The 12,687-nt window shown below is 47.7% G+C and overlaps 2 protein-coding genes across 5 annotated transcripts in view; one reads left to right on the top strand and one right to left on the bottom strand.

Moving 5' to 3' along the window:
* Window positions 1-12,687, top strand: part of Eip74EF (Ecdysone-induced protein E74) — a 183,786-nt gene that overhangs the window by 51,336 nt on the left and 119,763 nt on the right. The window lies entirely within an intron of this gene.
* On the bottom strand, window positions 596-1,374 carry LOC108554515 (uncharacterized). Its single transcript, XM_017909827.1, has 3 exons — window positions 1,293-1,374; window positions 743-1,060; window positions 596-660 (listed from the first exon to the last, which is right to left on the bottom strand). Exons 1-3 carry the CDS (start codon window positions 1,360-1,362, stop codon window positions 611-613), a joined length of 438 nt encoding a protein of 145 aa, XP_017765316.1. The 5' UTR covers window positions 1,363-1,374; the 3' UTR covers window positions 596-610.

The following is a 12,687-nucleotide window of genomic DNA, read 5'->3' as shown; positions in this document are numbered from 1 at the left end:
CATATTGACCAAAATATGCCGTTCGTGTCCCCGGTGTATTTACGTTCCACTTGCTGTCGGTAACAATTTTGCGGCCGGTAGTTCGTTTCCGCTTTGCTTGCCAGCGCAGAAGAGAGCAACATCGATCCAGTTACGCCGCTCGATCGATCTTTCTAGCAAAAATACTCGCAGGGTCTCGTTATCGTTCCTATCCTCTCGCATAATATCGCAGACCCGATGCATAAGCCGCTCGCTCGCCGGCAAACGAATTCCGAGTTCACGTCCGTGAACCATTCTACCCAGTGAACTCCTTGAGTCGCAGAGGAGAAAAGAACTTCTCGTGCATACTCTCGCGTGCACTTTTGCTCGGTCTGTCAGACTCCACTGTCTCGTCTCTTCGACACGCATCACTTTCGCCGTGTGCATCCTGCGTAACCGGCAAAAAAGTGGATTTTCACGTAGAGTCGTTAGCATGGCTGCGCTCGCGATATATCGACCGATGAGCGGGTGAAAATTGGGAATATCGGTGAATTCTCACGTTCCTTTCTCCAGACAAAATCTCTGTTTTTTCTTTTTCCTTTTTCCCCTTCTCTCTCTCTCTCTCTCTCTCTTTCTCTCTCCTACCTGCGTGTTAGTAGTCACGCGAAAAGCCGAGCATCGTACGCAGCAGCTCGTTCGGATCTAAATAAAAAGAGGAATTTTCAGTGACGCGAAAAAATTAGTTTGGATAACGCACGCGTGACAGGGAAACGCGTTTCTTTACCCCCTGTTGCATCCAGCTGTACGACTCCGCTGCACTTGTCGCTACCCTCGTTCCCTTGACCCTCTCCAAACACATAAATTCTCCTCTTCCCCTCTTGCGCTGTCTCTCTTCCCCCGTCCGTCTGTTTCCGTCTCTCGGCACTCGGGTTAGGGCCCCACGGAAATAGATTCGAGACCCGGCGTCGTCGGCTCTCTCTCTTTCTCTCCCCTCGTTCTATGCCTGTTGGTCGAAGAAAAACAGGTGCAGCGAATCGATATCCGACCGTATTGCCATCGATGCATCTTCCTTCTTCGCTGCCTATGACCAGTCTCGAGTCGCCTGAAATTTATTTCACCGTTTCTTCGTCACATCCTTTCGAGTTTCCATGTTTACGATCTCAGATCGTTCGAAAGGAACGTCGCGGATATCGAAGAATATACATGGCTACGTATACGCGTGTCGATAGGTTACGCCGATCGGAGGTTATGTTCGTAACTAATTCGATCGATTCGTAGAAATTCCCTAGGAACGATCCTCGCACCGTTAATCGTATAAAAAGAAAAGATCCTACCGTTCGTTTCAGAGAGTACAGAGCATCGGTTAGATCGGGAAACGTAATTCTCAGCTGCGTTATTCTTCATCGGTCATTGCACGATCGTTCTAGAATTTTCTCCACTAATCGCGCCCCCTGTAAGGTTCGGTTCGACTGTCCCCATTGTCAGCCTCCCCACCACCGCTAGAGGAACTTTTGATCAGTGACCACAGAGGGCCACCTCAACCCTGTATTTAATGGTGGCCCGTAAAGGCGACTAAAGAAAGAAGATAGACGCGAAATAGAACGGCAAACAGCACGTAAGACGCGAGTGTTAAGCGGAATCGCGTGTAACCAGTGTTTGGTACGGAGGGATCCTGGATCGTTGGGTAATCGGCTTCCTCGTATTGCCACACGGTGCCACAGCGCGCGTACACCGCTGTTCCGTCTTCGTCCCACGTTCCTCGATGTCCTTCCATCTCTCTCTTCCTCTGTCTCTCTCTCGCACGTTCGTTCTCTCCAGCCCGATAGCAAGCAGCGTTTGAAAGTGAAGTCAAGATGGCCACTTTAAAGACACCAAAGCGTACCGAGCTTACGTGTGTGCACACGCGCTCACGCACCCATACACCCACCGTTCTTCGCCCCCCGTTTCGCGCTCCGCTCCACGCTCCGCTCCGCGCCGAGCCGTTCCGAGCGTTTTCGTGCGCGCGTATGCTTCGCGGCCGGTGATAGTGCCGCCACGTAACGAGAGTGTTGACATTTTCTGCAATCGGGTCAGGGCCCCCTGTCGAGGCACTCCGGCATTACCTATAACCCCTCCCGAGGCGATATTCGCGCGCGCGATCTAGCGCCACGTTCGATCGTCACGAGAGTAGAATTCGCGATGGTTCGCGGAAATGGAATGAAAACATTGGGCGGTGGTATTGCGTCTCGTTGCGTGGAAACATTAATGGAAACGGGACGTTGCAATTTCATAACGTAGGAGGACGAAAAGGCATCGATACGAAAAGGTATGGACATTGGAATTCATATGCGTGACCTTCGGATTCGTGACGTGGATTGATCAGCCTCCTTAACCTCAACTGCCAACGCCATCTTGTCTAATTTCTCTTCTTTCCTAATACATTTTCGAACGTCCTTTCCTTTCTACGCGTCCGTGGATAAAACGACGATAAAGGCCGGGGGAATACGTTTCGTCGTACCAATCATTCGACGCGATTCGATCGAGACGTTGCAAAATTATGATGTACAGGGACGAAAGTTTATTTCGTTTCCTTTTAGAGAAAGAATTCCTTGAGCAATCGCGAGTCGATTTTAGGGCACCGATCGAGCCTGTGGAGTGACTCGGTGCACGGCGAACGAGTCTAGGCGGTGAGTCACCGTAGCCGCTTTTCCTCGCGAAAGGACTAAATTGACGCGTAAATACGTAACGAGACAGAAGCGCGACGGGCCGCGTGACGAACAGCGAGTCCCCCTCGGGAGCCTCTTTTTTCTACTTTCACGAGCGCGCGCCTCTCTTCCTTCGTCGAATCGGTTTCGCCCATGTAGATCGCCAGCGCCGCCACCGCCGCCGCCGCCGCCACCGTCGCGTTTCTATCGTGGAAAGTAAGCGTCGTTGCCTCTCGTAAACGGCAAGGAGCATCGTCGACGTGCATTTGGTGCATGGAGAGTAAAAAGAGAGGAGAGGAAAAAAAAAGTGTTTTCGAAAGCATACGCGGAAGCCGTGGTGAAACTCGCGGACGATTCCCTTCCGATTTCTCCGGCGTAAAAAAACTTGAGATAATATTTGCCCAAGGTCTCGTTGTTTCTTCATCGCGGACGCGACCCGCGCGGAAGTTGCTCGCTTCGCTAATTTCTTCGATCGACTCGGCGCGGCAGAAAATCCGTGCCGAAAAGAGTCTGGTGTCGCTGGGAAACGGATTCCGAGAACCACCTGTTGGAAATCTACCGCTGCCTGTATAAACATGTTTTCCCTGCCGCGGTGCAGCGAGATCTTTTAAGCTTTTGTTCCTCGCCGATCGAACGTTTTTCGCGGACGCCCCACGGAAATCGAGTATAGCGAAGGAAGCTACAATCGATGCTCTCGGCTAGGAAACGTCGTGTCGCGCGTTCGCTACACCGAGTCACCGTAATATCGCTGTATCGTACAGTCCGAGATATATTCGGCCGCGTCGTAGACTCGCGGCTGCGCAGTGGCGCTGTGGCGCGGGGCGGGGGGTGCGCGACACGCGAAGGGTTCTCGAAACCGAAACGAGACTCGACGCGTACGTAAACAGACGATAATCCTCGGCGTGTTCCCATGCGCGGCGTTAAAAATCTACGAGATCGTTAAGGTTAGAAGACTCGCGGCAGGTGTGCCGCGTGCGTCTTCGGCGTCGTAGAAGGGTTGGGAAATAATTCGAAAGCACGACACACGGAAACGACTATATGGACCTGTTGTGTGGTAGTTAGGCCGTATTAACGCGCAACACGTGCATCGTTGGCCCCTAGTTTTTCGAAGCCGATGCGCGCGGTCTGTTTACAGTAGAGACTTCCTCGACAGTCCCTTTGAGGGAGTCCCTCTTTCCGGCCAACAATCTCCCGCGGCTTTCTCGACATTCTCGAAATCGACTTAGCTGGAACTCGCGCCCTCGCGTCGCGTCTTCGTTCACCGACCGCGCTTTGTCGTTTCTCCCGTGAAACGTGACCGTGCCGAGATGTTTCTACGACCTAACCTCTCGCGCTCTGGCCAACTGACTCTCAGGGCAAATAGAGCGTGCTAGTCGAATCTTTTGTAATTAAATACACTTTTGCAATTAAACGGGATTTCTCGTTTCGACTATTACGGTTACGTTTTACGATTAACCCATTAAGCGAATTAATGGAGTCGGTGTACCGGAAACGTTCGCTCGTCAGCCTGCGGTATACGTGTCAACTACGTTGGCATTTTTGACGTCGTTGCCGAAATGAATAATTACACATCGCGTCACTCTCTCTAACGTAAAAATAAGTCCTATTTAATTTAATTTTCGATGAAAAATTCTAGATTCTAGATTCGTACTTAATATATTCCCAAGCGATCGGCCAACAAAATGGCCGAGTTTATTTATCGATTACGAGAGATCGCGGACTGGAAAAGTATTTAACGTTAATTATCCCCTACGCGTTTATTTCCTTCGATTATACTTCGTTCTCGCGAGATTGAAATTCGCTTCAAGTTCGAATGGACGAACGAGAAGGTATTATATATCGGGACGGAAGTATTGGAGAAATATAGGAGATATAAAACGGATGGAAAGGACGCGAGTATGCAGGATTTAAAGAGCGGATGGTAAGACACGAGAAGCTCGGCGCGTCGTTTCCATGAAACTGCGGAAAAGCTGGAATCCCGTCACGGAAACCTCCAAGGTCCGTTCATTGTGTCGATACGACGCTTCCTTCCCTTTTTATTTAACGATAAAACACGCTCTTATCCGGCTACGGGTCGCGTCGGTGCGCCGGTATAATTAAGCGCGAAGGACACGCGGGTCGGTAACTTAATTCCCACGAGCGGCGTGCACGCGGCTTCGTGACTTCTGCCGTGCGTTTCCTCGCCGTCGTGTTTCCATGCAATTTTCCTGACAGTCCGTCGCCTGCTTTCGCAATGAAAATTAACTTTGCACGACAGGAGGAAGCGGCGCAGCGAGAACACAATGGCTGCCGGTTCCTCGCGACGCCGAAAATAATACAGGATGCATGCCGATCCCTTATCCCCCAGCGACGCAGGCGTTCCTTCAATTTCGTCCCACTTAATCGTCGCTGCTGTTAGCCTTTTATCGCGATATACCGATTTAACGGTGACCGCTGACTTCGTCTTGAATTTTCCATGAGAAAATTCCGCATTCGATGATGTTTCGTATAATCTCCCGTCGTTTCTTCTTTGCCGGTTAATTCTTCGCGTTCAACACGTTACCGATCTCCTATTCCCTGCGACTCCTGCGTTTCTTCGATTTCGACTCATTTAATCGTCGCTGCTGTTAATCTTCTATCGCGATATACCGATTTAACGGTGAACGCTGACTTTGTATTGAATTTTCCATGAGAAAATTCCGTATTCGACGATGTTTCGTATAATCTCGCGTCGTTTCTTTTTCGTCAAGTACGTTACCGATCTCCTATTCCCTGCGACTCTTACGTCTCTTCAATTTCGTCCCAATTTAATTATGGCTGCCATTAGTATTTCGTCGCGATATATCTATGTAACGATTAACGCTGACTTGGTCCTGAATCTTCGACGAAAAAATTGCGCATTCGATGAGCACGTTACCGATCTCTTATTCCCTGCGACTCCTGCGTTTCTCCAATTTCGTCCCATTTAATCATGGCTGCCATTAGTGTTTCATAGCGATATACCTATTTAACGATTAACGTTGACTTCGTCTAGAATTTTCCATGAGAAAATTCCGCATTCGACGATGTTTCGTATAATTTTGTGCCGTTTCTTCTTCGTCGATTAATTTTTCGCGTTCAACACGTTACCGATCTCCTATTCCCTGCGATTCCTGCGTTTCTTCAATTTCGACTCATTTAATCGTCGCTGCTGTTAATCTTCTACCGCGATATACCGATTTAACGGTGAACGCTGACTTTGTATTGAATTTTCCATGAGAAAATTCCGTATTCGACGATGTTTCGTATAATTTTGTGCCGTTTCTTCTTCGTAGGTTAGTTCTTTGCGTTAAGCACGTTACCGATCTCTTATTCCTTACGACTCCCGCGTTTCTTCAATTTCGTGCCATTTAATCATGGCTGCCATTAGTGCTTCATCGTGGTTTACCTGTTTAACGATTAACGTTGACTTGGCCCTGAATCTTCGACGAAAAAATTGCGCATTCGATGAGCACGTTACCAATCTCTTATTCCCTGCGACTCCTGCGTTTCTCCAATTTCGTCCCATTTAATCATGGCTGCCATTAGTGTTTCATAGCGATATACCCATTTAACGATTAACGTTGACTTCGTCTAGAATTTTCCATGAGAAAATTCGGCATTCGACGATGTTTCGTATAATTTTGTGCCCTTTCTTCTTTGCCGCTTAGTTCTTTGCGTTAAGCACGTTACCGATCTCTTATTCCCTGCGTCTCCCGCGTTTCTTCAATTTCGTCCCATTTAATTATGGCTGCCATTAGTGTTTCATCGCGATATACCTATGTAACGATTAACGCTGACTTGGTCTTGAATCTTAAACGAAAAAATTGCGCATTCGACGAAGCTTCGTTTAATTTTGCGTCGTTTCTTCTTTCCCGGTTAATTCTGGGCGTTAAGCACGTTACCGATCTCTTATTCTCTACCACTCCTGCGTTTCTTCAATTTCGACTCATTTAATCGTCGCTACTGTTAGTCTTCTATCGCGATATACCGATTTAACGTTGAACTCTGACTTTGTATTGAATTTTCCATGAGAAAATTCCGTATTCGACGATGTTTCGTATAATCTCGCGTCGTTTCTTTTTCGTCGGTTAATTCTTCGCGTTGAGCACGTTACCGATCTCTTATTCCTTACGACTCCCGCGTTTCTTCAATTTCGTTCCGTTTAATCATGACTACTATTAATGTTTCATCGCGATATACCTATTTAACGCTTAACGCTGACTCGTTGTTGAATTTCCTCCTCGAAAATTGCGCATTCGACGAGGCTTGGTCTAATCTCGCGAGGTTTCTTCTACGCCGGTTAATTCTCGGCGTTGAGCGCGCTGCCGATCTCGGTTGGAAAATGGAGGCAAGAACGAGCGATCGGCTCGTAATTCTTTTTCCCGAGAGCGAGGAAAAATTCCCGTTGCAGGGAGTTATCTCGCAACCCGTTGCTCTTTTTGCCACGAAATGCGTTTCGAAAGCTTCTCGCAACGTGGCCTGATAAATCGGTGCAAACGTTAGACACAGTTCCTCTCTGCTCATTTCCCTCGGCGAATCGACACTTACGAAAGCAAGCCGATCTCAGCTCGCGCTCGCGATGACTCGCTGGCAAAGGATGCCTGCGCAGTTCTCCTCCGCGTACAGCAGTCTCGGCGACTTTAAATCGGCGAGCATTAAAAATCGGTCTCGATCCACGGACACGGTCGCCGGACGATCCGCGCGTAAGAGAATAGGCTGGAAAGTAGGCCGATCGAATTCAGCAGCGGCGGAAAAGTATAAAGAAAAATGGAGGGAGGCGAGCAATGGTTGGAGAGAGAGAGAGACGCTAACGCCACGGAGAGGCTCGTGTAATCTTTTATCCTTGGACCTATCCCATACGCCGGCAGGTAAACAGTTTCGCAAGAGAATCACGGCTCGCGAGATCGGGAATTTCCTTATACTACGCGAGTCACCGGTGTCCGTGTGCACGTGTGCCGAGAACCTGTGTTGGAGACGTACGTTGGAAACGCGTACACGCAACGCACGTTCTCTATCGACGCACAAAATTGGGTTACGGTTAGCCAGTAAACCGATCGACTCGCCGACCGATTCGTCGATCCGTGATCCAGAACCGTCTCGAGACCCTTGGTCTTGGCTTGGTCCGATCGTAGCAGGTGCCTACCTCTACCTACGCTTCCGGTCCCAATAATCGGGCCGCACCCGAGTTAGCGCCTTTAACCCTTTGCGCTCGAGCGGCGAATTTATAAAATACTGGGTGTCCCAAGAAAAATGTATACACTGCGTGATTATAAAAACAGTATATATTTAAACGGATTACAGATTATGGTGATAGTACTTTAAAATATATTTACGTTTTTCAAAGTCTAGTCTAAAATCAGCCGTTATTTAACCCTTTGCACTCGGCGATATTTTCGTTACAGAAACATAGTAATTCGAAGACTTTCTGCCATAAAGTCGACGATATTTTCAAAACGGTAACTAAGAAGTGCAGATTAATTGTAAGACATGGAATTATTTTATCTCGATATTCCACGCGTCGTTGGGCAATTTTATATTTCAGATATTAATTAACAATGATCTCTAGAATTTGCAAAGGGTTAAAATGGGTTGTGCCTAGAAGAGAAAAAATCAATTAGAAAGAATAAGGTGTTAACCCTTTGCACTCCTTTGTCGAGTGTGACTCGACATCAGTTTTCATCACAGGAACTCCTATGTCCAGTTACACTCGACGTTCTTCGATTCCTTATATACTGAACAAGAAAATAGAAGATAAGTAACTATTTGAATGACTTAAATTCGAAATATAAATCACAACAATGTTTGAGAACTATATTTAATATAATCAGTAAACAAAATTGTTTAAAATAAGTAGCAGTGAAGGAACCGGTCCTATAAAGTAAATTTCAAAGAAAATACTTAAAATAGCAGGGAGTTGTTGGCAACGAAATTGAAAAATAATTCGGAGTGCATTGGGTTAAAGTGTGTATACGTTTTTTGGGGGACATCCTGTATTTTAACCCTTTGCACTCGAGAGGAGACTCTCAGTCACCGTTTAATCAAATTCTAGAGATCATTGTTAATTAATATGTCAAATTTAAAATTACCTAACGACGCGTGGAATATCGAAGAAAAATAATTCTATGTCTTAATTTGCATACGATTTCTCATTTACCGTTTTAAAAATATCGTCGACATTATGGCTTATAGAAAGTCTTCGAATTACTATTTTCCTCTAACGAAAAAGTCGTCGAGTGCAAAGAATTAATAATAATTTCCACGGGTATCCTTTCCTCGTCGTAGTCTAACTACCTGACTATCGAACGGACATCGAATAAACATGGAAGCTGGGAAAACGACTTCCGATTTCGCGAACGGAAGCGACTTTGTCGCGTAACCTCGTTGGGCACTCTCGACGGAAATTTTTACGTCTGCCGATCTCGTCGTTTGCTCGTCTCTTCTTACCTATCCGCGAACGCGTCTACGCGACGTCTAATTCGCGTGATAATTACATTTGGATGGACAGGTGATGGACGGAAAGATCGAGGTAGTTTTAATTTAACCGCTCTCGTCCCAAGCAGCGCGATCGCGCTCGACTTTGCTGATGCGTGTACGTCACGTATTACCAACAAGCGCTATTGCGACGATTGGGATTTTTCGACATGAAATTAAACAAGCGCCATCGCACCGTTTGGACTTCTTCGTACTCGATGAAGGCAAGCGTTATCGCGCTGTTCAGGGTTTTTCGACCGTGTTCCTCCGAAAGCCTCGAGCTCTGCTTGGGACTCAAACGGTTAACTCTTTGCACTCGGGGGGCGCCTCTCAGTCACCATTTAATCGGATTCTAACGATGGATGTTAATTAAAAAATCAAATTCACAATTATTCAACGATGCTTGGAATATCGAAATAAAATAATTCTTCGTCTTAACCCTTTGACTACGGTAGACTTTGAAACGCACTGGTCGTACTACACGGGTAGGAATTCATTTACAATGTCCGCCGAGAACGGCAAAATTTCGGGTAGAGATGCGCCCTCCGTGTCAGAAAAGCAAACTGTGTTGAACGCTTATATGGCCATCCGTGTCAGAAAAGCAAACTGCGTTGAGCGCTTATATGGCCATCCGAGTCACAAAAGCAAAATTTCTGAACGCGTATATGCGCCCACAGTAGCCAAGGGGTTAAGGCAAGCGTTATCGTGCTGTTCAGGGTTTTTCGAGCGTGTTCCTCCGAAAGCCTCGAGCGTTGCTTGGGACTCAAATGGTTGACCCTTTGCACTCGGGGGGCGCCTCTCAGTCACCATTTAATCGGATTCTAACGATGGATGTTAATTAATAAATGAAATTCACAATTATTCAACGATGCTTGGTATATCGAAATAAAATAATTCTACTCAACCCATTCGAGACCGACTGCACACCGTGTGTGCAATAATAACAACGAGCCCTCATCTGTTATTCCGAGTAGTCGCTCCTGGGGCCCGTGTTCGAAAAGAACCGCCGTCTCGAATGGGTTAATTTGCTTAATTTGCATACGATATCTTATTTACCGTTTTAAAAATATCGTCGACATTATGGCTTATAGAAAGTCTTCGAATTACTATTTTCCTCTAACGAAAAGATCGCCGAGTGCAAAGGGTTAAATCACGTCGTCGAGACTGGACGTAGAGGAACGCTTGAGCGAGTCTGACTTGGAGTAAAGTCAAAACTCCACGTTCGAATTGCCCGTTTCACCTCTCTATACCTGCCCCCCTTTTTTCTTTAGCTTTTTCCACTATTTTTCGCCTATTTCGAACCGTCACAGGGGATCGATAGCGAGCCGAGCGGAGTAAAAACCGGACGAGCATTTAATATCCGGGAAATCCTGGCACCGGTTGTTTCAGCGTTCGTCGAGTTTTTCTCGCCGGATTTTTTCTCCTCTTTTTTCCCCCAGGCCACCGCGGTATGTTAATCATTTCCCAAGGATTTTCCGACCGCGTGTCTTTTCGTCCGACGGGACGCGTCCGAGCATCGCGAAGCCGTTGCGTCAGAGTTTCCGCGGTGCACGCGGAAGATTCGATATCTCGATCGGATCGGTGGACGTCGAAGTAGACGCGATCGTACGGGGAACTGCTTTGCATCGTTATCGCCATCGACGTTTCGCGAACGTACGAAGCTCGCAATTCTTCCTAGGATCACGGGAGAAATTGTCCGCGAGACTCTCGATCCGTTCGAGGAAATCGAATAAACGCTAGTCACTGGTTCGAGGAAAACGAGTGTCGCGTTAGCGATCTTCCTCCCGATTTCTCAAAAGTCCCTATCCATCCGCAAACTCGTTTGCAGAAGGTCGCCCGTTGACCGCGACTCGCCGAAAGCCAACCGAATACGACCAAATACGATGATCGGGGAGTCGATAGTCGCCATAATCGCGTGGTCGTGACACTCCCACGACGAGAAGCCATATGGTACTCGCGGGAAATGGGTGAAAATATAAAATATCGGTGAGAGAGGGGACGCAAAGGCTCGGTGCAAAGGTATCGATACGTCGGTTACGAGGGCATCATTCCCATCGCTGAGTATCACGGCGCGGCGGACAGGTAGGACGCGCGGAAGGGAGGGAGGGATACGTGTATGGCAACGCAACAGTTTAGAGTGAAGTGTTACGTCAGTGAAAGTGTTATGCCAATGTGGGCCGAGGCTAACCTGTGAGCCCTGTCTCCGCGTGTAAATACGCGCACACGTGTACACCGGCGTATACACGGCGTGTACACGGAGAGGAGTGCGAGAGGCGACGAAACACCGTGTACCGACGACGTGTGCGCCGTTTGCTGGACCACGAAATTCCCCACACCTACAACCCCTCTTCTCTCCAACGAGTAAATCACAGTGAGTAGGGTAAGTCTCGAATCTCGGAGTAGAGAAGCTGATATTTCTTCTTCTTCTTCTTCTTCTTTCGAAGAGAAGGTTGAGGAAGACGAAGGAAGACTTTCTTCTTCCTTCCTTCTTTCCTTCTTCTTCTCCTTCTGCTTTTTCCTTGCAAGAGGAAGCGAAGTGGAGAACTCGCGGAAACCGGAGCTCAGGCTTTATCCCTGGCGATTCGTCGGCGCATCTCGGAGATAGGCTCCGGAGAGCAAACGATCGGCGTATTGTTAGGCGGATGACATCTTCGTTCAAGAATGCGCCGTTAAGGATATGATACGCGAACCGCGTAATCGGTTTCTCCGTGTGTACGTGGGACGTGCGCCGATTGCTGGTCGTAATCGAGCACGGTTCACGGACGATCCTACCACCGCCTTAGGCCGCGCGATCCTTCTCTATCCTGTTCGATTTTCGGGTTATCTAACGCGCCAGTCGTCGAACTCTGCGAGATATCGGTTAGGTCGGTTAGCTAGCGAAAGTAAAAGTCGAGGAATCGTGGGCTTATTTCGTATTTTCGTTCGTCCCGGTTCTCCTTTTCGTTTCTCGCACGTTCCGCGACGCCATCGGTGAGCGTTGACAGCGAACAGCTTCGAATCACCGACTGCGTAATCGTCCTCTACCTAATTCGATTTTCGAATAGTTCGTTCTTTGCTTCGTCGATGCTCGGATAAATATACGTGGACGCAAAAGTCAGAGTTGACAGCGTGACGTGCCGAGTCTACTTCTGTAATCAGAGGTAGATTCGAGGGGTTGTTCCGCTTCTGGGTATCGCGATAGGTGCGAATCGATACGAATGGACTATTTCGAATCCTACCACTGTCATTACCCGCGTTTCCCGAGTCATTTATCTCATTCTACGACGAATAGGAGTCAAGGCAAAAGCAGGAAACTGTCATAACTGTATAATTATTCTCTACCCCGTTTCGTTTCGACTGCGTGATCGATGTAGACGTAGAAACTGACGTTGACAGCGAACAGCTTCGAATCATCGACTGTGCAATCGTCCTCTGCTTTCTTCGATTTTCGAATCGTTTGTTCTGTGCTTCGTTGATGCTCGGATAAATATACGTCGACGCAAAAGTCAAAGTTGACAGCTCTGTGATCAGAGGTAGATTCGAGGGATCGTTCCGCTTCTGGGTATCGCGATGGGTGCGAATCGATACGAATGTG

This window comes from Eufriesea mexicana, unplaced genomic scaffold (genome assembly GCF_001483705.2).
Source record: "Eufriesea mexicana isolate 0111107269 unplaced genomic scaffold, ASM148370v2 scaffold58, whole genome shotgun sequence".
Taxonomy (NCBI): domain Eukaryota; kingdom Metazoa; phylum Arthropoda; class Insecta; order Hymenoptera; family Apidae; genus Eufriesea; species Eufriesea mexicana.
The sequence above is the reverse complement of the archived record's forward strand: the minus strand, read 5'-3'. Positions and strand labels throughout refer to the sequence as shown.